This window comes from Cyprinodon variegatus, unplaced genomic scaffold (genome assembly GCF_000732505.1).
Source record: "Cyprinodon variegatus isolate N-32 unplaced genomic scaffold, C_variegatus-1.0 Scaffold193, whole genome shotgun sequence".
Taxonomy (NCBI): Eukaryota; Metazoa; Chordata; class Actinopteri; order Cyprinodontiformes; family Cyprinodontidae; genus Cyprinodon; species Cyprinodon variegatus.
The window spans coordinates 353,365-381,260 of NW_015150646.1; the positions used below are offsets into that span (position 1 = coordinate 353,365).

The window sequence follows — 27,896 nt, forward strand, 5'->3', positions numbered from 1 at the left end:
GCGCCGCTCTCGGTGATCAGGAGGCGCTGCTGGAGCAGAAGGAGAATAAAGCTGGGACGCACATGGTGAGCTTCTCAGACCTCCTTTTATTTTACAGAATAGAATTGATTTAAAGTATTTGTCAGCTTTTTAAACTCGGATGAAAAGGAGTTCATGTTTTATTCAAAATTTGGCAAAATATGTGACTTAGAAAAACGTTTCCTTTAAATGAGAGTAAAGGACAATAGTGTGGATATTACTACGCTATAATAATAATAACAATTGTTATTATTATAATTTACCTTATTATGAATATATAAGCGTGTAAAAGTGTTAATTAAATTAACTTTTTTCCTTTTCGACCGTTTTTAACTCTTTAAGAGCGGGTTTATTTTTTATTTATTTTAAACAAAAACTTTCTTTGTCATTTAGTTTTTATATCCATTAATCATTGTTTCTATCTCCTGTTGGATCAAATGAAAATAAAATTTAATAAGCCTTAAATGAAAGAGCCCAGACTTTTTTTGTGGGTCATTAATTAACTGTAATTAATTTTAAACGCTGAAACAAAAAGCAAACAAAGCATGCGATTAAAGCTGTTTGATCAGATCCAGCCTCGCTGAATAAATATTATTCTTTCTCTCTGCGATAAAGCTAATTGGCTGCAGCCAATTTCTGCTCAACAAGTGTAATTAGCGGCTGTTTCCCGGGGCTTCACTCTCAGCTGCTGCCAAAATAATCCGAATTAAATATGATAAACATTTGTGTTTAACGAACCACATAGTCCTTGGATTGATCGCACTCTCCAACCCCTGCAGGCTTTTTTTCTTCATCAGAATCCCCCTTTTTTTCCAAGAATAAAAAACAACTTTGTAAATAATTTTAATATGCAATGCACAAAACAAAGCTACATGGTCTGTTTTTTTTTCTTTTGTTTTTTTTTTTACATAAAAAATGCCCATAAATTACCCACTGATTAGTTGTTTTTCTTTTGTTTTTCTTTTTACTCATAAAAGCCTGAGCCCCTGCAGTGTTTCTGATTTAATAACCAACCTGCCATTTTCACCAACACTAAATTACAACCATGAGGCTTATTTATTTTTAATTATTTCGTCCACAAGTTGTCTTTGGCTCCACTGCAACGTGGAATCAGAATGATTTCATCTCCATCTGTTTCTCAGTCTCATCATGTGGAGCTGGAGGCCCGTGGAGCCTCCCTGCCAACTTGTGTGAGGCTGTAAAGAAGAAGAAGAAGAAGAAGGGGGAGAGAGATTTGTAGGGAAAGTCACCTTTAAATATCAACATGTGTTTTTTTAGTCAAAAAGTAAAGCAAGCAAAGCTCCAGTATGCAGAGTCAGTGCATTTGAGGGCCAACTGTTTGCATGTTTAGGGAGCTGAGGTTGACCCCCCTCATTTGATGCCCCTGCATTGTGCACCAAGGTAAAAATGGTTTGAGTCCTTTAGCTGCATGCAGATCCAATCTGGTCTAAAATTAGGTTAATATACCTAAAACAGAGCTCCTGGAATCTGCTTCGTGTGTAAGTTGGAATGCACTTTGGGAATTTACAGACAGCATGCTCGGCCCTCCTCTCCTCGCCCAGAGGTCCAATGTTAGATTTCTGACCCAGCTGACAACAATTGCAAATTAACAAAGGTGTCAGTGTGGAAACATGTGCCAACAGGTGCAGCTTCAAACACAAAACAAAAGAGAGACAATCATCTTTGTTGGAGCTGAGCTGCAATGCAAAACCCTGGGAAATCTTCTGTATCGTTAAACCGCACCACCTCGAGCTTCTTGATCATTTAGTCTGTGGAAATCCAAAAGCATAATAGGAGAGCAGCTTGAGTTGGATTCAGTGTGACCGGACAGGGCTGCTGCTGCCCATGACGAGGAATGTTAAAACGCGTTAGACGGGCCAAATCCAGCTCATCTGTTGAGCAGAACATTTGAGTCATGCACGACAGGCCCACCATACCAACGTGTGAACAGGTCATCAGCAGTTTAGCAGGTAAAAACATGCAGTTTGGTCTGGTATGGACTTCCATCGAAATCATATAAGGCACGTTTTTCAGAAGAAAAAAGAAACACCTGTTGTTGCAAAGACATTTTCTCACCTTTCAAGTTCAAATCTGATTTTTCCAGCTTAATTATAGGAATTGGCAAAACAGAAAAGCTTTATCCTAACATGATTTTACTGTATCTGACATGCCAATACCTAGTTGCAGAATTTATTCTGCCCAAATTAGAACAAATTTAACTTTTAACAAATATATAAGAAAAAAAACTCTATTTTTGAAACATGATGGTGGCTGAATTATGCCAAGGCTTTTTTTTTAGCACGTTTGGATGAGATGTTTAAAGTTTAAATATGGTTAGAGTTAAACACAGAAGAATCCTGGAAATGAGCCTGATAGACAACTTGAGACTGCAGGGGCAGAGGTTCACCTTTTAGCAGGACATGACCCTAAACATGCAGCCAGACCACCATGGAAGCCTGCATCACAGCAGATCTGGGGTTAGAAAAGCCCAGCCAAAGTCTAGACATAAATCCAGCTGAGAATCTGCTGCAAGACTTGAGATTTGAACAGGTCGATGGAGAGGTGTGGGTACGATTCCTCAGAATGGTAAAGATTTCACTCTCTAAATGAGCAAAGCTTGTAGAGACATACCCCCAAAAACCCTGCAGCTGTAATGACAGTGACAGGGATATTCAAATGCACACTTCACTGTATACATTTTATAACAAAAAATAGGAAAAAGCAAAAGCACCCAAATTATTACTTAACATTTATCAAATAAAATCTCCTAGGGGAAAATATCTAATATTTATCTAATAAACTAAATCTTGGAGTTTTAAAACTTCTGTAAGTCGCGGTGTGAAGTAAGCTTATAGCATTTTATGGTAAACTGGGTTGTGCTGCAGAGACACTTCTGCAGCTATATGAATATAAATCATCCCTACTATATAGCATGATTTAGAAAAACAGAAATGTTTTGACAAAAAATAGTAAATAAAAAAACAATTTAACAGCACTATTTCATTTATAATTTCTTACCATAGTGTCTCTTTTTAATTCAGCACACGTTTCTCTTTGATGAAAAACTAAAATAACATTTATTTTCTAATGAGGGCTCCAGATCACGCAGTTCTGCGTTGCCCTCCTTCAGCCGCATCTGTTTCAACTGCGCCGTAAACATGCCCCCAGGTTGTCAGCAAGTATTTTTCCAGCCCTCGGCTGGCCAGGCATAGCTGCTTCCACAGATCATCCACCGGAGACGCAGTTGATCTCATCACACCACTATTTGACTGTTTGAGTTTTCTGAAAGATACATTACAGCAGGGAAGCTTCAAAACCCTCTAAGTTTCAAGAACAGTCTAATAAAAGTGATGATGTTTGTGTTTTAGAAAGCTGCTTAAACATTTCAAACTTGATTTTGAATTATCAATGTTTATTGGGGAATCTAATCAAGTTTATTCAGTTATTAATCCGTTCTTGCATGACTTACAAGAGGGAACACAGTTTCGTAAAGCCCTCAGCATCTGCTCTGACTAGACAAAGAGAAACACTACATTTACCCCCAATTATCTATGAGAGATTACACGCCACTGGTGGCAGGCCTGGAAACCTTCATTTTGGCTCTAATGAGCACTATTTTAACTCTAATAAAAATCATTTTGACTCCAAAGACTAAACCTTGAACTCTTGGTGGAGTTATCCCCTGTATCTATGCATCTCCTGAAACACGCCTCAGGTGCCATTAAAGTTAAATATAATTTTCTGAAACATTAATCTGACTTTGCAGCTGCAACAGACAAAGTAAATATCTTTTTTCATTTCATACAAAGTAATGACGAGAATCTACATTTAATATTGAATTTTTGAATGATGCATCTGATATTATTTTAAGGGTTAAGTCCTTGTAATGGCATCATTTTCATTTAGTGCAGAGATACTCTGATCCTGTTTCTCTTCCGGCCTGCTCATACTCCAACTTCCACATGCAGAATAAATCCTTCAGAACAAACGATCAGCTCCCTCAAATCCTTCCTCCCTTTATATGTGACCAGGGTAAGGACACCGAATGAAACCAGAGAACTAATTAATCACCCAACAACTTATAGGTCCGACTTCTTATCAGTGCGTTCAGGTTCCCCAGGGGCATGTCTCGACACGCCAGGAATGGCTAGCTGAGGCATCCTGGACTTCAGGAATGTGGTTCAATAGAACCAGGGTCACAGTCAGACCACTCATCGCTGCGTGTTTCCTGCAGCAACACAACAAACTAAAACAGAAAAAAATCTTTTGTCCTCAACACAATTTACATGGATGCTGCCTACGGAGGAGAGGATTGTCTGACTTTGAAGGTGTCCTGACCCCCCGGGCACAGGCCGCTCTGACCTGTGTGGTCTCCCAGGAAAGCCTCAGATTTCGGCCGTTTGCTAATTGAGCGGGATGACGAGAGCGGAGAGGCTCTCTGCCCCTACCAGTTTGGTTTATGCTACCCTGCTGACTTTGCTGTCAGTGTCAAACGCTTGTTAGGACCCCATCAATCTCACAGCAGTTAAGAATATTCTCAGAACAGAATGAAGGGGGCAGGTGACAGGAGACAGATGGACAGAGAGACTGGGAGGGAAATGGAAGAGTAACAAAAAACAAACAAAAAAAAAGAGGTGGATATTGATGAGACAGTATGTTGGTGCTCAAATGAAATAGAGAGCTCTGGAAAAGCAATGTTTAAAGTATATATACATGTTAGAACTATAAATATCAATGTGGTTATATTTCATTAGATAGAAGATACAAAAACGAAGAAGGAATAAAAAAAAAGTGGCATGAATTCAACACTGCTTTCCTCTTGGAATCGGTCAAAATATCGTGGAAGAACATACTTGCTTTAGGGATTTCCTCAAATTGTGGTGAATATTTCACTATTTTTCATGCATGCATGTTTGTGCAACATATAGCTTGTGGTATTTGAGAACTATTATTATTCACCATCAATCATTTCATGCTTTCTTGTCCTAGCTGTAGAAAGTTATTTCCACATCATGATGTATCCGTAACCCTTGCCTTAAAGATGGTGCATTCGAGATGAAAAGCAGTTTTGGTTATGTTTGTTCAAAAAAATATGTGGTTTCTTCTGACTAGACCTCATTCTTCTGAATATACAGAGTTTTTAAAGTTTGTGGCCTTGCTCTATAACCTTTACCCTCCTTTAAACTTATCTACAGACTGCGTTTCTTCTTCTTCATGATGCTGTTTTTCATTTATGTTCTCTTGTACACTACTGAGGCCTTCTAGGAATAGAATAAAGGATGTTCAATTTCAAACCTGTGGCTCCAAAATCTGAAAAATGAACAGTTTTTTCTCTTTTACATGTCAATTTTGCAAGTCGGGAAACTTACTTAAAGTGAAGTTAATGAATGAAGTAATTTAATGGTAAGAAACAAATTAAAATTTGTTTCCTGTTTGAGAGAATAGTTGTATTGTTTGTTTTATAGGGCAAAGGAAGGGGTTTTACTAGCATATCTTGACAGGGAGGTAATTTACAGTTATCAGCAGTTGTAAGAAATAAGAAGGGATTTGTTCACACTCTGCACGGACACAAGTCTGTGTTTGTTTTCCGTCACGGAAGTAGTAAAAGCAGGGCTCAAGTCAAACGTGCCTTTCAGTCTATAAATCAATTCCAGCCAAGCTAAAAGCTAATCTCCAACTCCTCTTCCTCCCTCCCTTCTTCAGTTTCTTCTCCGTTTTCTCATGTCTTCCTCTTCTGCACCGTGACAGCGCCCGCTGCTCACGCTCGGGTCTCTCCTGGCGGACAGAGCCAACCAAGGGTAAAACGATTTGAAAAGAGAGCAATAAATGTGATGGATGTGGGCCAACGCAGGGTTTAGCTCCAGCTGTCGGGCATGTTTTTTGTCATTACAGACATACCTCATGGGTGTGTTCTCCCTTCAGCCCATTCCCTGTTCTCCTTTTGAGTTTAAAACAGCTTTAAGATGGATACGTTCCCAAAGGTTGTCAAGATTATTGGTTGGAATCGGTGGCGACACCACTGTGAAGATCTAGATCCCTTTGATGAATTCTTTACTGGCCTCTACAGAAAGCAAGGTGCAAGGGATGTTAGCATGTGTTCTCAATAAAGGCACAGGTGGTCTATCTTAGGTTTTGTTCTCATGCTTCAAATGCCAATGTAAATCAATCAGTATGTCTCTCTTTTGTTTCACAATGTTCATGAATTTTGTTTAAAAGCGCTTTTTTTTCTTCTCCCTTAGGCTCGATGACATGATGATCCGCCCCCGTTCCCTTCCCCACTCCATCTCTCTCATTCCTGTTCTCCTACGACTCCTCCTCCTTCTCCCTCCTTCTCTCATCTCCTCTTCCTTCTCTAACGCCCCATTGAGCTGGACCTCGCCTCATGAGCCTTGTTACCACCCAGATGGCCGCCCTCGTCACTGCTTGTCGGAGTTCATCAATGCTGCATATGGGGTCCCTGTCAACGTCACCCACTCTATACACGGACCTGATAATAACCCCAACATCACCACACTAACGGACCTGCACAACCCACATAACATGACCTGCTGGAAGGCTCGCACAGGTGCCGAAAGTGGCGACCTCGTCTTTACTCTACCTCTCGGCCGCCGCTTTGAGGTCACCTACATCAGTTTGCAGTTCTGCAGCCAGGGGGAGCCGTCTGACCCCATTTCCATATCCATTCTCAAATCCATGGACTATGGCCGCACCTGGAGGCCAATGCAGCACTATTCCAGCAACTGCATAGAGGACTTTAAGCTACCCTCTCAGACCATTGCCCAAACCAGACACCAAGAGACAGAGCCGCTCTGCTCAGACCCTAGGCCCCTACAGAGACAGCGGGGAGGGACCGTGCTTGCCTTCTCCACTTTGGATGGTCGTCCATCCTCGCCTGATTTTGATTATAGCCCCACTCTCCAGGACTGGGTTACAGCCACGGACATCCGGGTAATCTTCCATAGAGCTTCCAACAATGTAAAGGTGGTAAAATATATGAAAGAAGCTCAATGGTATGATGGTGTGCATGACGCAAAACAAACTGGGAACCTGAAGTGGAGATCAGATATAAAGATTGACAGTGGAGATCAAGTGGACAAGTTAAGACATAATACACTGGGTTTTTTGGACAGGGACAGAAAGAACTCAGAGATAAGCAGGAGGAATAAAGAGGAAAAGGGGGATCGTCAGCGTAGAAAGGACCACCGCAAAGGATCAGGTCATGTTCAAGATGGCCACAATGTGACCAGTAAGGAAGGAGAAGAAACTTTTGGCACCGACTTACCGGCCTCTCCAAAGAAAGGTGGTAAAGCCAGAAAGCAAACTCGCAACAGGGAAAATAATTTTTGGGCCTCTTGCCCAAGCGGAGACTGTATTTGGACAGTTGAAGGGCGGAGCAGAAGCAGCAGTGGACGGGAACTGAGGAAGAGGAGGAACAACAACCAAAACAACAGACAAAACTTCAGGATTCCCTCACCATCTAGCTTGGTTGTTCCCGTGCAAGCTCTGGCCATCTCTGACCTGCAAGTCGGTGGGAGGTGCAAATGTAATGGACACGCTTCTAGGTGTCGCCGCAACGATAGAGGGCGCACTGTGTGTGTGTGCGAGCACCACACGGCTGGCCCAGACTGTGACGTGTGTGAGGATTTCTATGTTGACAGACCGTGGCATCGTGCAACACCCACTCACCCAAACCCCTGTGTTGGTGAGTCTTGCTAAATCAATGTACTTAATTTCATTCAACCACTAGTGCCAGATGGTTATACTGGCCACAAAGATCCTGTGTTTTTCAATTTATTTTATGATTGTCCATAGGGATGTGGATGAAAACATCTAGATCATCAATTACATTAGAAAACATTGTAAACATTAGAAACATTAGAAAACAAAATTTCTCATTTTTTTTGGCAAGGTAGGATTATTTAGTATTTTATGTTTTAATGCAGTTTCATAGTTTTTCACCTTTTAAACTCTATGAATTACATCAAAGGTTTTGGGTCGCATGTTGAATGCTTTTGACAATAGTTATAGGTAATTCAATGGGACTAAGATCAGACTTTGTGACTTCCACCCCAAAAAACGGGCTTTGTTATCCTTATCCTATGTGGTCCCCATTTTAGTCCTATACTCAGGGTGATTTATAATTTATGTATTGCTTCGATTTATTACCTTCTACCAGATGTTTTAAGACGTATATTTTACATTTCCACATGAGAGTTAGAAGTACAGCAGGCTACGTTCCACACAACATAATGCTTTCTCCAGAAGTGGGAGATGTGGAGCCATCAAGTCATCTCTATGTCATGTATTTGTTCTTCCCAGCCGCTGAACCAGGTGAGTCTGGACTCACCTGTTTCCAAACGTCCGCCCTAAGCCCTATATAAGGCATTATATAGTGGTTACACCAATTTAGATGAGTGTCCAAAAGTCATGTGGACAAAAAAGTAGTGGACTCGAAATTTTGCATAATGCAAATTGAAAAGTAGTGCTTTCCATGGTCACTAGAGGAGTAGATATATCCCAGAATGCTTTGCGAGAGCTCATAGAGAAAGAAAGAACAGTGATGGTGCAGGCACCGTGTGGGGAGGTGGAGTTACATGAGTGACGGGGAGCAAAAAGTTGTGATCTTCCGTCTGAACAATCAGTTACCTGAGTTCACTATATAAGTCCACTATATAGTCCCTGTCTATATAGTGATTAAGGGTTTTAAGGTGGACGTTTGGACACAGTCATAGAGGTGACTTGTTAACGCCTCATCTCTCACCTCCGACTTCCTCCCCCATGCTTAATGTACTATTTTTCCTCAAACTGTCACAGTGACCATAAGAGTCTCACACTTCCATATCGGTTTTACCAAACTAAAAGGAAATTTTTCAAAACAGAAATAGTTTTATCTCTGAAATTATTGTTTTTTTAAAGGTTGCTTTTGAGGCATCGTTATGGTCTCTGTGTGGCCTTTCAGCTCATATCAGCAAAGTTTTTCTATATACAGTATGACACTCCTGTAACAGCTTTATCAGAAACTTCTTGAGGTATTTTAACCTTATTTATTTAACCTTATAACCTCCCTATATAACATAAGCTGTCTTTTTTTTCTGAACAATATGATGCAAGCTTTTTATAATAATATGAACAACTAAAACTTATACCTCACTTTAACTTGAAATTGTACCCAAAGATGAAAGAGATTTTGGAGGTCTGTGGTTGTCTTTCTGATATCTTTTGACTTTTTTATTGCTGTAAAACAAGAAATCAGTAACTCGGAGGCTTTGCCTTAAAAGTTCCTTCCTTAGCCCAAATGTTCTGAACTACCCTATCAGATGCTTTACCAGTGATGATAGTACTGCCTGGTCTTTTTGAAAAAAAGTCAAAACATCTGATATGAAATATAACATAAACTCTAACAAATGTTCTCTCTCGATATTTCCAGAAGTGAGCAAATAGCTGAAGGTCACTCTGATTTATTGTAGAATCCCAAAGTGGAAAAAAAGTGTCCTCATGCAAAGTCTGTTTAAACATCTGTTTAGCAGTAAAAACTGATTATTCTGAACAAAACAAGCAATCTTTAAAATGGTTTCATGTTTTGCTTCCATTTTTTTCTTGTATCATTAACTGGTTATACTCTGCTTCCAATTTTTAAAATAATGTTTACACAACTTATTTTCAGGAAGTCTAAAGTAGACCCCTCTAACACATGAATCTAGCTGATACATGTTTAGAGTTGTTTCCTCCTTAAAGTTAAGTTTGTTTTTTAAAATGTCCTTAGCTGAGCTCTTTTATTGTTTAGGTTTGAGATGTATTATTAAACATTTCCATCTATAACTAAAATATAAATGAAAATAAACTGAGGATTTCTGTAGGAATTTGACAAGATGACAATAAAACATCAAGACATAAAATACTTTTATTGGGAAATAAAGCCATAGTCACTCATATGCACCCTAAAGGTGCGTTCACACCAAATGCAAAACCTGTGAAAATGTGGCCAGTTTGGTCTGATTTTGCTCGCCTTGAAACCCGCTTTAGCGAAAGCATTTCACACAGCAGGCAAACTTGCCTCATTGGCGAAAGACTCAAAGTCATGGAATCTGCAGGTTGTTGGTTTCACCTCATCATGGCGGACAAGGATTTAGAAAGTGACAGGCAGTGTTTCCTACTTTTGAAACCGACAAAAGCTGTTTGCATTCTCCAGGTTCTCAGAGACAGAACCATATGTGGAATACCACCACCTCCTCCAGAGGCTACGTCTGGATGACGGCTGCTTTAAGGGGCACTTTCCCCTATCCATGATCTAGTCCTGCATTGGGGGGTGAATCACCCGGACAACATAGTCATAGGTGAGATGACATTCTGGAGCTCAGACAGAAACAGTGGGAAATCAGTGCCAGACCACCAACAGAGAAAAAAAAATGAACCGGGACCAGGCTGCAAGCCGTGTCCCATCTGGAACTAAGGAACCACAGCAACAGATCGGAAGAACCCTTCTGGGAACCAGTGCACTAGATCAGGAAGAGAAGGCAGAGCAGAGAAGCCCGCTGGGGAGAGACTACAGCTGGCTGTGGCTAGCTTTAGACACTAACTGCAGAGGAACAGAGCAGCACAGCAGCAGATCTGATCAGTTCAATGGGAAGAGAGAACCCTGAAGGCGGAGGCTAATGCTACCTGGGATTAGGACAGTGGTACATCGGAGAAGCCAACCAGGGAGGCAGAGCTAGGAGGCTTGCTGGAGCTAGAACTGAGGGAGATGAAAGGAGTACCGGGAAGGATCAGCAAAGCTTGTCCAGGCAGACAGCGGTGGTGTGGGGGAAATAAGGCATCCGTCTGCTCTGGAGGAAAGACAAAGCAACAGTTTTTCAAGAGATAAATTCAAATGTTTTTTTTTAAAGCCACCTTCAATCTTCTTAAGAGCATTCCCACTTCATCTTTTATCAACATTAGTTTCTCTATTTTCCATTTTTAATAAACAAGCTTGTCTCCGCTGCGCTTCTTCACTGTAGCTCATGGCCACATCTAGTAATTGAGAGGATTTTGCGATGCAAATGTGAACAAAAGTTCAGATTTTTCAACTTCAGATATCAGGAACTTTGCCAAAATCATTCCGTTCACCTCCCTAAATTTGCCACCTTCGACTCGCTCTGCTTTGCTTCGCCCATGATCCGCCCACTTCATGTACCTATCATGGGAATCCTTCACTACATCTACAAAATTCATATTCAGTGTGAACCTACCTTAAGAAGAAAATTTACAGTTGTAAACATTTCAGTTGTTTGTAGTTCTACCACTCTTTATGGCCCCCTGGTGGTGTGGGTGTATTATTTAATTGCCTAATTTGTATCACATTTGTCAGTTCTGTTCAGGTATCAATTCATTATGTAGTGGCTTAAATGCCCTTTATTTTTTTAGATTATATTATTATGCTTGTATGTGTTTTTTGTTGTTGTTTTTATTTGTATTCTTTCTTGTATTTGTTCAGCCTGTGAGTGTAACGGCCACTCAAACAAATGCCGCTTCAGTATGGAGGTGTTCCAGCAGTCGGGCAGGAAGAGCGGAGGCGTGTGCCTGAAGTGTCGCCACCACACGGCAGGGCGCCACTGTCAGTACTGCCAGAACGGATACACCCGTGATACCAGCAAACCACTCAACCACCGCAAGGCCTGTCAACGTCAGTAGCTATATGTGTTAATCTAATTAATCTAGTTAATTAATGTGTTGCTCTCTTCAGGAGGATTTGGGTTAAATGGTACAGAAAATCTCCAGAGGTTTTAAAGTTTATAAAAATAAACTGTGGTGTACAAAAACAGGACGAACATCAATCATTTCATAATTGTACTTGAATCATACCTGTATTGTTTAGGGATTAAATAGGAAAACAGATGTTTTTGAGCCAAAAAGACAAGAAAAATCAGGAAATAATGTAGTTGCATACCTATTGGAAGGATTAAAACAATACCCTATTAAAGAGATTTTTTTTACATTTTTCAGGTTGGAATAACTTATAGTTATGCACAAGATACTGACAGATTTAGGTTTGCAGGAATACGTATTTTTTTAAGTAACTCAGACAAAAATCCTGACATTTTTCCGGAGTATTGGTACAAATGAATTAAATTAATGTTTAAAAGAGTCAACATCTAAAAGACCAAAGATAAATTGTCAAAATAAAAGTGAAACATGCAAAAAGCTGCAAATGAAATGTGGATTTTATCATTTATAATTGAGGAATTGTTTGACTTGCAATTCTTCACTAAAATGTAGATAAAAATGGCTACATAAAAAAATACTAAATTAACATTACTTTTAGAAACAAACTTAAATAAATAAAGTTAAAAATCTAAAATCAGAAATTTCAGCGCCTCCTAAATGTTACCGTTGTTTTTTATAAGCCTCTGTTATCACTGCTCTTCATGTCTTATTCTTAATGATGAAACAATGGATTAAATGTCACTGATTTGCCTTATTTTAACTGCCTCCATGGAAAGTATTTTGAACCCTTCTCAAAGCTCACATCATCTAGAGAATGAGACAATCCGATGCCTTGGAAACTTACTATAGATCGTGGGCTGTATCTGAACCTCTGCCCTAAATACCTCAATCAATATGTAGAGTGTGAGCTTTATAGCGAACTCAGTTAACTTACCGTTCGGACAGATGATTACTACTCTTTGCTCCTCGTGACTCTGCCTCCCCACACAGCACCTGCGCCATCTTTGCTATTATTCCCCGCTGTCGGGTAGCGCTCAGCGGACCAGTGTGAAAATGAATCCCATAATGCTTTGCGAGGCAAGCTCTCAATGTGCATCATATATCCTGGAATGCTTTGCTCTCCTCACAAACAGAGGTGTGAAGTAATGAAGTACAAATACTAGTACACTTTTTAGGTATCTTCCTAGTTCTGACCTCTATTCATTACATTTTCACACAAGTATCTGTACTTTCTATTCCTTACATTTTTAAAACAAACGTTACTCATTACTCTCTTCTTCGGTTTAATGTTTATAAATGTTTATTTTACGTCATGTGCGCCATCCAATGCAGATCATTGATGCCATCCACATCTAGTGAAAACTAGTGTGATTGGATGAAACATATAATGCAAACACTCATTGGTTAGCTGAAGGAAATCATCAGAAGCAAGCAGGTGTTCTTCAAACTGCAAACGTGAATTGCCTATGCCATGCTACAATGTCGGATTCAGAAAAATATGTCAAAATGTCTGAAAGAACAGACATAGGCGAGAGCGTATCAGAAGATGGAGACCAACAAGACCTCCGTCATCCTTGGCCCTATCTCAAAATGCTTTTCGAAATAGTCATAAAATTGAGCTTTCAATTCATATAGTGGCATCTGGCTGTTTTTATAAAAGGTTACTTTATACTTACAGTATATACTTTTAGTAGTGTTTGGAGCACATACTTTTTCACTTTTACTTGAGTAACGGTCAAGTAAAGTAGAGGTCAAGTGGATACTTCAACTTTTACCAGAGTGTTTTTAAACTGCAGTATCTATGCTTCTACTTAAGTAACAAATGTGTGTACTTTTGACACCACTGCTGGTAAAGCATCCAAGGATCTATCTGCTTGTCTAGTGGCCGCCGACCATCCACAATTTCATTCACTAAACTTTCGGACGCTCATTTAAAATGGTTTGACAATTATATAGTGCACTATATAGTGATTAGGGTGGACATTTGGACACAGCCATGGACTTCATTAAGGGATGTGTCATCACTGAAACAACTACACAATAAATTAGAGCCATTTAATAATACTAGCTGTGTTTTAACTCCTATTATTTTATCTTTTTAGCATTTGAGTGAATATCAAAATGTTTGTCAAATCAATGCATTAATTTTTCAACCTATTTTTTTTTTTACATTACAAAATCTGGCCCTTTAACATGAATGATTGGACTGGTGATTGTTACTCAAAGCATTTCATTGATTGTTTCTGTTTACAGAAGAAAACAACATGTTAGCAACGTCGACACAAAAGGCTTCCCCCTGAGCTGACACCTGTATCCCTATTGTTACCAGAGGTTAAGGCATGCCATGACTGCTGAGCTTTGACCAGCTGAATGTGATGCCATGCTCTGCTCACAGGGAGGGTTGACCAGCAGCCTAATATATCCAACATTAATGGGCCGTCTTGGCTTGTCAAGCTAGGATTAAGTAAGCTCATACTTTTTATTCATGAGGTGCTCAAAGCAGCAAACTTAGATTTAGCTTAAGCATTACCTAATTGAAGCTATATATCACTACGTAACCAGTCAGAAGCAAGTGGGGACATTTGTCTCTATTTTCTCCAGTCAGCCCATTAGGAATCATTACTGATTTCTGTGTAAAATTCATTCAAGTGTGACCAGAGCTGCTAAAGTATACCTTCCCTTTTCCATCTGTCCTCCCGCATTTACTCCCATGATTGAAGAGGTAAAAAAAACAGCTTAGCTATGTAAACTGGGCTGCAATAACATTGCTGCAGCCCATCCTAAAGGAAACAAATGAGTTAGAGCACGGCATTTGTCTTCATTTGAGCGAATGTTGTTTATCCTCTCAAAAGGCGCTGGAGCGACACGGATACTGTGTCAAGATTTGTTATTTTCCTGTTGCCCTTCAAGGAGGAATTTGTCTTTGTTAGCCATCGAGACGGCTACAAAATAGATTCTCTGGTATCCCAGGGACGTACTTTGTCTTACTCAAGGACGCACATTAAGGATAGATGCCTGCTGTCATCTAGGATTAAACCAGAACCCAAACACTGAGTTGTCGTCCACTTCAGGATGGGTTCCGGCTCCCTCTGGCTTTTTTTTTTCTCAAATCTTTTTAAGTTGCTTTCACTTAGTCACACCATGAAGATACACAGGAAAATCCTTTTTCATCTTTCAGCTGATTGTTCGGACTCAACAACCCAGTAACTTTGGTTTGTTTTTCCTGCTTTTATTAGCACCAGTAAAGAGACTGAGCAAATGCTATCTTAAGGCAGGGGATAATTGAGATCATTACACCTCTAATATGTTATCTATGCCCCATCTTACTTATTTAATCCATAAACTTAGGCAAAAATGAAAAATAAATTCCCATTAATTGTAATATTTACATGCATTGTATACAGAAGATCAATTTTTTGGCTGTTATGCTTTTATAATGTAAAAAAATGTGATTTAACAATCTCTATATGTTTGAGTAATATGACTTAGGACTTCTCAAAAATGCAAGGATATAGAGACCCAGACGCATAATCTATAATAACTAAATCTTTCTATGAACTAATAACAAACCTGTATAACAACCTAAACCATTTAATCTAACTTTAATGAGAAAAACTGCTTTTTTACTGCATGTAACTAAGTGCTTTTAAACTGAGGTTTCCTGATCGTATTGCCTGCAGCTAATTGTGTGCTCCACTAGTTTAAGTGGACTATCTCTGTCTGTAAGAAAAAATAGTTTTGTTATTGTCTGTTAATTTCTGTTTTTCAATTCTATTTTAGTTTTAATTTGTTTTCAGTATTTTTTTGCTGGTTTTGTTTAGCTTTTATTTTTATTTTTAATGCTTAGTTTAAGCTTAGTTTGTATCATTTTCAGTTATAGATTTAGATGTAATTTACATACTGGGGACAAAACCAAAAGCAAGTAAATGATATAGAAACCCCATATAGGGACAGACCACTGCTGCAGCACACCTGACTGCCATACCTGCCATCTGCTCGTATAATGCTGTAATTGCGAAAACTGGAAACTAGACCTCATATTAATGCCTTATGATAAAGATTTAAACGAAAACTATTTTTTTTTCTGAGATTTCACTTAGTTTTGCTTAATTTCAATTCGTTTTTTTGTAAGGTTTAGTTTTTATTTTATGCTTCCATCGATCCATCACGCCTTATCCCTAATAGGGGCGCGAGGGGTGCTGGTGCCTATCTCCAGCTGTCAATGGGCAAGAGGGGGGTTACACCCTGGACAGGTCGCCAGTCCATTGCAGGGCAACACAGATATAAACAGGACAAACAACCATTCACACCTAAGGAGAATTTAGAGAAACTAATTAACCTAACAGTCATGTTTTTGGACTGTGGGAGGAAGATGGAGTACCCGTAGAGAACCCACGGATGAACAGGGAGAACATGCAAACTCCATGCAAAAAGATCAAACCCCTATTATGTGAATCAAACCCCGAACCTTCTTGCTGCAAGGCAGCATTGCTACCCTTTGTGCAACTGTGCAGCCCTCTTTTATGTTTTACTTAACAATTTTGGGGTTTGTCACTTCTTATAACCTTAATAACTTCTAATAACATTTGATTGCACATATCACAGTAACAAACCTAATGCTAGTTACTGAGTTAGCACTTACGCTTTGATTTTTATGGCCTAAAGATAAAATAAGGCCATTTCTTGGAAATAACTTCCAGTGTAAATTCCTTTTAGGGTTTTGCTTTCAAGCATCATGTTACAGCTTATAATCATCAAATACTTAAAGCGTATAGTCACTTATATAGAAGACTTGTGGTTACCTATTTGCTGACTTTAAAAAAAAAAAGTGTTTTTTTAACTCTATCAAACCTGTTGGGTACAAAGATTCAGATTCATCTGACTTTTCGTCATCTTTAGGGTTAAAATAAATCTTTGAAAAAGTGGGTTGCTATGGAAACAGAAATTTTACCAGGATCATGTGTATTAGGTTAGCATGAGTATGAATCACTTTGACAAAAGATTTGAACTTCCACTTCCCATCCTCATATGCGTTTCATAGATATTTCAGAACCTGAAACCAGATTGCAATCAGTTTTTTTATTGTCATTGAATAATCATATGAAATTAATAGGAGACAGTTTTTTATTTAAATGTTCAGCTGACAGACTATTTTATTATTTAGATGTATAAAAATATACTGTATCCCCTACAGTGGAAGCAGGTTCTGAACAAAAGTGAGTTTTTTTAGTTCAAAGGCCCCAACAGTTTGTGTTTTTCATGGCAATATTATAATAATATATATAACATTCATATATTATATTAATGGTAATATTTTCAAACCGCACTGGGTATTGAGCAGCAACATGTGGGGGAGGGTAAGACCTGCTGTAAATTACACTCTGTATAAGCAAATAAAACTCCAGAAAATCATATCATGTTTTTTACTAATTCCAAGAATGTCTAATTCAAAAACAATGTGCAAAAAAGAATTTTATTGCAGGTTTACAACTCAAACTTTTAAAAGTTTTTTTTTTTTTTTTTTTTATAATACTTATAAATATACCAAAAAAAATGTAAACCTTAACACAGTTTATGAGCCTTGAACATATTGGTCTCAGACCAACAATTTCCAAATCAATTGCAATTTTCAGTGTTACCTAAGTGCAGAACATGTGCAGTATACTAATGCTCCTTCTAGACAACAATGTTTTTAATGGTTCACAACATATTTTCACATACACTTTTTATATAAGGCTATGGTTTAAATATTTTGTCCTTTTCCAATCCAGCATGCCAGTGCCATCCTCTGGGAGCTGTAGGCCACTGGTGTAACCAGACATCAGGTCAGTGTCTGTGTCGAGAAGGAGTGACTGGCCTGAGGTGTAACCGCTGTGCTCCGGGATACAAACAGGGCAAGTCCCCTCTGCGGCCCTGCATACGTAAGTCTCACAGGGTTTTTACAATTAGAAAGAAAAAAATAGAAAAAAATGAGACATGTCATTGAAATCTGAGGTTTAGGCAAGATGGGTGTCATAGTACCAAGGTGACATGGACAAGGCACTTTATAATGTTCATATTATTCTGTCGCTTTAATAGGGATGAAAATTCAATTCAGTTTATCTATATAGCGCCAATTCACTACACATGTCATCTCAAGGAACTTTACAATTCTGCCCGATCATACAGTCAAATGGATTTGAGGTTATTATCTAAGGTAAACCAGTTGATTGCATCGACTCATTGACTCGAAGGCAATCACTCACACTAAGCATGCTTGTAGCGACAGTGGAGAGGAAAAACTCCCTTTTAACAGAAAGAAACCTCCAGCAGAACCAGGCTCAGTGTGAGCTGCCATCAAAACCCCAAATAACGTTTTTTCTCTGTTCATGAATCTGTAACTGAAAACAATTTACAGACCCATAGTTCTATAAGATTAAAGTAGTAGAAATAAGATGTTGTACTTAAAAATAAAATAAAAGTATTCAAAAATATAGTATAAGCACTGTGCAATGATCCATTGAGAAATATTTTTTCTTTGTTTAAACAGATTTACATGACAGCATTTGAATTGCAATCTCTGTGCAAACAAATGTTAAAATGATGTGTTTTCTCTGCCATGCCACCTGCAGGGGGTTTAATTTGACACTTAACATGTGCTTTCTTAAGAAGAATATAAATCAAAGTGCTAATTTGCCAGTGCTTCCCCACGGGGATAATATTACTCTATTTCTTGGGAGATTAGGAAAATAGGATGCTGTGTTGAAGGTTTTAGTAGACTAGAGATTTCAAATTGTACTGCTTCAAAGGAAAACTTTCACTGTGGTGGTGTACATGAACAGTAAAAAGGCAACGAAACTTTTCTGTTTTCACTTAAAGGTATAGTGGAGGATTTTGGTGAATTTTTTAAAAGACACGCCCTCTCTACTTTTAAATAAAAAATGCTCATGCACAACCCTGTACCCGCTCCCAAGAGGGAACGCCTATTATGCGTGCGAGAGCGTGCACAAGCCCATTCTCCTCATGCACACTCTGTTTAAAAGTTGCTGTTTGCATCGCTAATACAAGCTAACTTTACAAAAGAAGATTAGCAGTTTTTCCACTATGTCAGACTCCCAACCGGTAAGTGAAAATGGGGACGAGCACGTAGGACGGCCTTATGTAAACATATCACCAGAATGATGGACAATTAGGAGGACCACTTATTTTGATGATCCAACTGTAAAAAGAAAATCCTCCACTATACCTTTAAGAATATATAAATTACTCAATTTTAGTATAACATACATTTTTTATTTTTAGATTTATCATCAGTTAGAGTTTTTCATTATGATTAAAGCCAGCTTTTATTTCTTTTTTTATTTTCAATCCAGATTACTCCTTACTCTGCCTAGAATAGTGAAGTTAATGTATTGTGTCTTGTTTCTGATGGTCTGAGGTTGATTTTATGGAGTGATCTCTTTCATGTTCCCCTTAATTTTCTCAAAAATGTTTTAATCTATAATTTAAGATATACTCTTAAATTAATAAAAATCTTTTATTAGATTTCAAGATGAGTGATTACTTTCCTAGTAAATATAAGGAGGGCAATATTTCCTTATCCCTATAATTAATCAGAATGGAAAACATTTAAATTTATTTGTGATTTTCTCTCGTAGTCTGCTTTTGCCAATGCCAAAAAAAACATTATGATGTTCGGTCCTAAAGAATATTTTTAAATAACTAAAAAACCCCTTTTTGGTTTTAATATCTTGATTTCAATTAAAGAAAAAATAACAGTTTAATTTTTCCTTAAGCCTAACATGCTTATGGTTTGATATTTTTAAAAAAGGGCATGTTGCATCCAAGGCAACTTAGCTCAACCTTAGTGTCTCCCTCCCGTCCTCCCTGGTGACGGTTTCCACAGCAGCGTTAACATGAGCTGACTGATACAAGGAAACCCGATCTCACCCCGATCACAGATCAGGATCAGATCAAAAGGATGGTTGCTACTCATCTCTCTGCCTGCACAGCAACAAAAATCAGCCCGAAGCGATAATCCACACGCACAGACCCAGCTAATCACCCAAGTGCCAACAACTACAGGGCAGTGCTGCTCTTTAAATCCAAATCAGGTGACGCTAGGAGCCAGAGGCAGGGACCTTGACACCTGTTTCACGGCTCAAAACACCCCCATGACAGTGCTCAGACTCATAACTCTCCCAGTGAAAGCAGTGAGTGAAAGAAAACCTTGTTTGTTTTTACTGCCAGACCATCCACAGGCTATGTATAGCAGGCCTCTACCACCTCCAACACCTTAATTCATCCCCTATGAGGTTAAACTCCAAGTTAGCTCCTGCCAGACGTTTTTATTTGGTTGTTATTTATAACAGGAGGCTCACAAATTTTCTTTTTTACTGTTCTATCCTTCAAAAGCCACATGAATTACTGCATTTAGCCACCAGCTGGCACTTTTTTTAGCTTGTGATATCTCTTTACTATTTTATTAACTGCACCACATGAAAAGTCTTCAAAGATGATAGCCAACTGAGGATGAAATAGCATAATAAAGAGGTTCGAACAGAGGAGCTCATTCGAATGATATAGCAATGCATGAGTGAGATTAAATTGATGTCAAATTCATTAAATTGATTTAGATAAATAGAACATGTTTTTTCAACATGTTTCTTTTATTGAGTTGAGTTTTGATTGATTCTGGTTTTGAGTGGGTTCTTATTAATCCCATTCATTACGATCATGTATCATTGGTTTAGATTCGATTAGTTTAGATTATCATTCTTAAAAAATATTATGAATTTTCTGACATTAAACTTTAATTTTAAACTAACTAAAGATGCATAAATAGATCCAACAGAGGCATAATTTCTTTTTATTGTGTAGTGATGTCTGTTTTTAATATTTATTTTGGCAATACTTAGAATATTTAGAAAAAAAGAACTAATTTCATTAAACGCTTTAATGAAGGACACAAAAACTAAACATGCCAGAAATTGGTGCAAGAATAAATGCCAAATTTAATATATTTTTATTAGATGCTGATGTTAAAGGTAGGGCTGAAACAATTAATCGGATTAATTGTGATTAATTGATTTTTGACATAATTGTCAACTAATTTAATATTCAGTTAATCATTAACTGGAGTATAGAGACTCTAAAACATGCATTTAGCAGACAGATCAACCCACTTATAGCAGTAATTAGATCAAAATTGTAAAAAATTTATAAACATTTTGCATTTAAAATAAAAAAAAATATTTTCATTTGTTATTATGCTCCATCCAGAACTCATCAAATGGAAAAGCTTTAGTTTCACTTGGTTTAATTTAGTAAAAAAACTTCTTTAAGGAACCTTTTACTATTTGATTATTTATCGGAAAATTATCGATAGATTAATCGACTTGCAAAATAATCGTTAGTTACAGCCCTACTCTTTAGCCAATAGCCTTATTACGAAAATTGTCAAATCTTATCACAAAAAAAACTAAAGGAAAGTTTTCAGTCAATTATGAATGCCAAATGATACTTAAACTAATTTTCTGAGATTCAGATATTTGAATCAAACCATAGAATCCAAAAACAATGAACATGTCACCACAGGTTCTGGTAACCTCTTTTTGACTCTAAACATGTTTGTTTAAAAAAAAAAAAGATTGCATTTTCTTTAAACTTTAATATGCTCTAAAGTAGATACAACTAAAAACAGGTATGTTTGGCCAAAATGTGGCTATTGTATCTGATCATAGCCTGTTCACTAAGAAAGTTTAAATGATAAAACATAATTTAACCCTCTATTTTAGGGGTCTGCAACCTTTCATATCCAAAGAGCAATTTTGCCCTGAGTCCAGCTAAGAAAAACTTGTTTAGAGCCGCAACATGTCACATGATTATTTTAATAAAAAACACAAGCTATATTTTGCTAAATATCTCCCATAAGAAATATGTTGCTATTTTAAAAACCTAAGACCTTATTTGTATTTTTTGCTTTTAAATGCATAAAACAATTCATAAAACTGAAGCATGGATTTTTTTCTGTAGGGTATTATTAGATGTAAACAGAAATGATAATAATAAAACACCTAGTTTCCAAGCTAACTAATGGAAATGTAGCTCTAAAATGATTTTTCTGGTGCTTTCCAATATTTTTTTTTATAAAAACCACAAAAGCGTCTAAGACTGGTATTTGTTCTTATAGTACATTATGTAGTTCTTTGTATCATTTTTAGCCACTCCTAAGAGCCATTGTTGAGGGTCCAAAGAACCATATGCAGATCCGCAAGTTGCCCCTGCTTTAGATAAACTTTGGTGAAATACACACTCCTCTGTGGGATGTTGGGTGTCGTTGGCCCCATTGTGCCAAAAGCACGACGCAAAATATAACTTATTTAGAGAAGCCGATACACGCAGACTATTTTACAAGAGGTCTGGGTAATGTATGAGCACACCACAGGTTGTTATTTTTTTATTTTAAACACTTAAGGAGAGGCTATCTTTACCAGTCTCTGTTTAATGTTTTAGACAAAGCTATACAGGAAGAGAAAGCCTTACCTTATTAAATAACTGAAAGCAAAATTTACGTCTGCTTGTGCGTCTGAGCGAGCCTTAAGGGCTGTGCTCCTAGACCATAAAAGGACCACACACTCAGACCTTTCAACATTTGCTTATCTTGTGTGAAGGCATGCCTGAGCATTCAAACACAACACCTATAAAACACACATTTGCAACAAACTGACAGCTCCTATAGGTAGTAGCCTGACGTTTCTCGGTATCTGACACCTGTCTGATGGTGTGTTTATGCTTGCAGGAATTCAGGAGGTTGCTCCAACCCCAGTGTACCAAACTCAGCACAGCATTGGTGAGTAAATCAGGGAACTTCCTTTTTCCTTTTAAATTAAATGTATGCACTTTTTAAAAATCTATTCTGTGATTGTAGGATCTACTCTAACCTCTTTGTGTCGGATTATATGGAAAACTCCATAATATTTGCCTTGTTGCTTTAATTCTTACAGTATATTTAATTGTAAGCATAACTTTTAAGCTATGGCTAATTTATTATCTCTTCCTTTAAGTTTTTCTCCAGACTTTTGCAGCTTTTCCATACATATATTACCCACTTCTAGTACCTGATGAAAACGGCTCGTATCCCATTGCATTTAGGAGGCCGATCATGTCTGTCTGATTCCCTGGCCAGTCCAAAAATTACTGGAAAACCAAAAAACAGGCCTGAAAATTAATAAAATTGATAGGAAAACTATAAAAGATTTCAAAAACAATTCCAGACAAATGTTGCTCATGACCAATTTAAACTCATCAATAAAGCCTGGCTACATAGAAGATCACGATGCACATTTTTTTTTTATTAGAAAATCCATTATTGTTACAAATACAGCCAGATGTGGAGTTTCAAACACTAACCCTGAATCTATCCATCTGGCACTGCATTTGGTTTCATTTATTATTATTCTTAATCAGACCTGCTTGAGTTAATATAGCAGAAAAAAAGGAGAGTCATCATCCAAACCTTTTCCCTTTACCAGCTCTCACTTTTCAATGAGAGTTAAAACACTGCAAAAAACATAGCTGTTTTTTTCTTCTTCTTTTAAATGCATTAAAACAAAACAAAATACATCACAACAAGGTATCTTTGTAACTCCCCTTTATTTAGGATTTGGTTCTTTAGTTTCCATTATAAAGGTTCATGCTGCATCTGGGTGCTTTTACCCGTAATGAAGTAGGGAACCAGTCCCTCCTAGTGGCAGCTTGAAGAAAGCCCCACCTGCTGTAACTGATACATTAGATACTGTGATGACACATGGAAGCAGCCATATTGTAATGAGGTTAAAAGCTGATGTGCTGATGTCTGTGCTAAGAAATGATGGCCTCTCATCTTTCTACATTCTCTCTGGCTCCTGTTTTCCTGCAGCTGAAGAGTGTGTGTCCTATTGCAAGCCTTCTGAGCTGAAAGTCAAGATGAACCTGGAGACGTATTGTCTCAAGGACTACGGTTGGTTTCATCTTTTATCTATTTATTTTATAAAAATGAATAAAAATCCTGATTTTCCTTTTTTTTCCAGTCATAGTTTTACAAATTTAAGACAGGATTGTGCCATAAAGTATGTACCTAATTAATATTTCAACCAAGAGGTAAATTATTGGCAATTTCCAAATTGATAAACTGCTCCTTAGTTTTGACCCAATAGCCACAAAAAAAAAGAGATAAATGATGTATATAAGGTAATACTGTTTAGTTTTTGTTTGCAATCCCTCTCTTTGATTTTGATACAAAAGTTATGCATCTAAAGCAAGCTAAGATACACTTTGCAACCAAAAAGTTTAGGAATAAAGGGTGTAAAGTCCAGTTAAAAAGCAAAAAAAACAAAAAACAAAAAAAACACAAGCTTACATTGGAAAAATAGGTCCTTATAAATCAGGCCATACCTGGAAAAGTGATAGCTAAAAACTTGTTGCACCAAAACACTGACATTACATTATTGGATAAGAAACATTTCTGATGATAAGGTAAATCAAATTGCAAAGAAAAAAAATATCTTGACAATACATAACACTTTGTTCTGGGGATGTTTTTGGGTGTTATTAGGTTGTGAAAAAAACTAAAAAACAAAACAAAAAAATAGTAAAAAAATAAAAATAAAAAATACAAGGCCCAGATAATTGTTTTTAATCCCTTAAAAAATAAATGACAAAGAATGTATTTCAATCTTAATCATTCAAGCTAAACCTAAATATCATTCCAAGGCTCAGATACAGAAATCCTACTCAACTTAGTGCTTTTTTATAATAAAAAACCCACAGCTGAAGCCTGGTGAAAAGTGATTTGCATCAGCAGCAAGTAATGTGTGTTTGCATTCAAAAAGAACTGGAATCACATTCGAGAGCTGAAAAAAAAAAAAAAAAACAACAGGAAAACTTAGTGAAATAAAACTTTGTGCAATTAATTAATAATTATCATTTGAAATATATTTCCTATTGATTAGGCCATATTTAAAGCAAGAAATATTATTGGATTGGTGTAACCCCTTATGAAAGTGGAATGTTATTTCAAAGTGTTTGTTTCTTTATCAGTGCTGAAGGTGCAGGTGAGAGGGATGGAGCGCTCTGGTCCCTGGTGGCAGTTCTCCATCTCCATTCAGACCGTCTTCCGGACAGGCTCCAACTCCCGCGTCCGGAGGGGCCTACAATCCCTCTGGGTTCCCGACCGTGACCTCAGCTGCGGCTGCCCCGCCCTCCACGTGGGTCGGACATTCCTCCTCATCGGCGCAGAAGAAGGGGAGCGGAGTTGGGCTCCAGGAGAGAGTCGCCTGGTGGCGGATCGCTCCACACTGGCCCTTCAGTGGCGGGAACACTGGAGCCCCAAACTCAGGGGCTTCCGGGGGCAGGACAAGAGGGGCCGCTGCCCCCAAAAATCTCCAAACAGCCAGCACCCTCGGAGTGGGGAGCACACAAAGACACATTCTGCTTACATCCCTCCTCACCTGTTGAGCGGGACAGAGGCCAATCCTCATGGTGACAAAAAACACTCTGTGAACTGGGATGATCCTCAGACCGGCACCAACCGTGACCTTACACCCACAGAGGCAGCAGCCTCTTCCTCCACCCTCACACCAGTGTGTTCCACTCAAAGTCCTGAATGAAATAAAAATGTACAATTACAAAAAGGACTATGGTAACATTTCAGGGGGTCTTGATTCTTTGCTGAAGGTTTTAGTGGAAAACTTGGACTCTTTTGTCCATTTTGAAGAAAACCCAAAGGAAAATCTTCACACATTAAAAAAAGCAAACATCTGGTTTAGCTTTTAACAGCTGTTGTCTGAATTTACGCGAGGGATGGTCATGCTATAATCCTGCAGAAAACTACTAAAATTTATCGATGACAAAACTATTACACCAACATGAATGATGCTTTAAAATAGTTCAATGTTTTTAACCCTTTAAAGGACACACGCTGAAAGTATAAGCTGTATATTTCCCTGCATTTTCTCTGTTTTTGATCCGAATATTTTATTTATTAGTATCGTAGCGAAAATGTGGGTACAAAATAATATAGATTGGCCATTGGAGGAAAAGATTTCAAAATAAAAGCCTTCTCAAAGGTAGAAAACTACATTCAGGGTTTATTATGCTTTTTATATTGTAAAGAAATCTTGATAATGTTTGGTTGAGTGATGAAAAATAAATGTAGATTCATCCAAAACTTTGTTTTAAATAAGTTTGTTTCCTACTTGTCTGTAATTTGACCTAATTTAGCATTATAATTGGAAAAAAAGCGCTCAAACCTACTATCCAAGCAGCGACTAAGAAAAATTGATTTAAACTTTAATGTGTTTCCGTACTAAACAGGCCACACAGCCAAGAATCTACATCCAGCTTTCTGAACGTACACTGCTGCCCCTCAAATAGCCGTTTAAGGTAGCCCAGATACAGATCTTTAAAAGCATCCGTCTGACTTGTCGTCATGACTTCTGTTCCCATTTGGCCGATATGGCGTCATGGCTCTTGGGAACTGGTGGAGGGGCTTATTGGACAGATGCAGGAGCTCCTATTTGTTGAGCTGAGGCCATGTTTTGGCAGCGGCGGTGTCAAGGATTGGCTGTGCTGCCCTGTTGATGCTTGTGATTGAAAATAAAGAGAGAAAAATAGACTTGCTGATTGAAGACCTTGCAGCAGAGCATACAGCACATCCTGACTGGGGGTTTGTGTCGCTGAGAGACTCACATTTTCTTAAACTAGCTGACAGATAGTTGTTTAATTAGATGTGTACAGTATTTTAAGTTATTGCTTCACAAAACACTTTAGTAAAAATTGCAGTTCATTGAGTTTAGTTAGAAAGTTTTTTGCTACTCATACACATTATGCATTGTAAAATATTTTTTATACAAACTTTAAAGCTTTTTCAGTCACTCTTCTACTCTTTCATTGAAGGAAACCAAAGCAACGGCTAAGTAACCAAGTAGTTATTTACTACATTTATAGAAGAAAAAAAAAGTAATTATTGTTGTCACTTGCCACTTTTGGTTTATGATGTCTGAAAATACATTAATACCCAAGTTTAGAGTTACCGCTGAGGCAAACAGGACTACTGGAGGAAAGCACGACCACGCAGAAGAAATTGCTGGAGGATTTAAGTTGCCACTTGTCGGCCATTTTCTAATCTGTGATTTAAAAAAAATAATTAAACTACAGTACAAGGCCTGCAATAAATGAAATAAAATTATCTGCACACACAAAAAAATTGTTTGCATAATCTGCATTATCTGTAATGCAGTGATAGTCAAGGATACAGTAAGTGTGAGTACCTGCACTGCTGTTAGAGGAAACCTGAGTATGATCAGAAAGCTCCCTGAGTGACAATTATTTTATCTGACTAAAATATTTTAAAAAAATACACACACACACAAACACACACACAAATACAGACAGCATAATACAACAACCACCAAAAACAATAGCAAAAGGACAAGAAAAAATATAATAAAAAAGAATCAGAAAAATCAGAAAATAATGAAAATAATCGGAATACCCAGTATAAAAGGGTTCAAAAGGGTAAAAATACTAAAAAATAAAAGAAAAACAGTGGAAAACAGAGAAAAATGCATAGATGTGCATAGTATACGGTTAAATATTATCCATAAATACATAAAACTAAGAATTATAAAAAAAAACTAGCAAGTCTAAAAAAAGTCTTGAAAAGGTAAAAAGTGAAACTTTCCCCCACAAAATACGATCATGCTTAATAAATTTAAATGAGAGAAATGGATTTATCCAATTAACTCAATAAGAAATAAGATTAATTTAACTGACTTTTGTTTTTATGTCTTTTCTTTTGATTATGATGATTTTCTGCTTAAAAGAAATGAAAAACATTTCTTTGAGCGATAATTAGTTTTATATCAGAAATAAGAAAACATTTTTAGTGCAGAAATACGAGCTGCCTGAATCCTTTCCACAGCTGGGTCATATCCATCACTGCATACTAGTGTGTGTGTTTTTAGCCCTTCTATCCCTTTTAGGTGTTACTACTCTTGTTTTCTTATTTAATGTGTTTATTTTCTTATTTTTAATATTATTTATCACTTTTTAGCTCACATTTTTCTTGCTTAAATATTTGCAATCATGTTTTGTGTCTACTTTGAGACTCCACTGGTCATGCTCATTGAACACCATTATAAACAAATGTTATAACT

The 27,896-nt window shown here is 37.6% G+C and overlaps 1 protein-coding gene across 1 annotated transcript; it reads left to right on the forward strand.

Annotated features, from left to right (window-relative positions):
• LOC107087734 (netrin-1-like) lies at positions 1-26,943 on the forward strand. Its single transcript, XM_015379462.1, has 7 exons — positions 1-65; positions 6,258-7,720; positions 11,489-11,677; positions 17,490-17,639; positions 22,499-22,549; positions 23,618-23,698; positions 24,778-26,943. Exons 2-7 carry the CDS (start codon positions 6,268-6,270, stop codon positions 25,344-25,346), a joined length of 2,493 nt encoding a protein of 830 aa, XP_015234948.1. The 5' UTR covers positions 1-65; positions 6,258-6,267; the 3' UTR covers positions 25,347-26,943.
• The last annotated feature ends 953 nt before the right edge of the window (positions 26,944-27,896 follow it).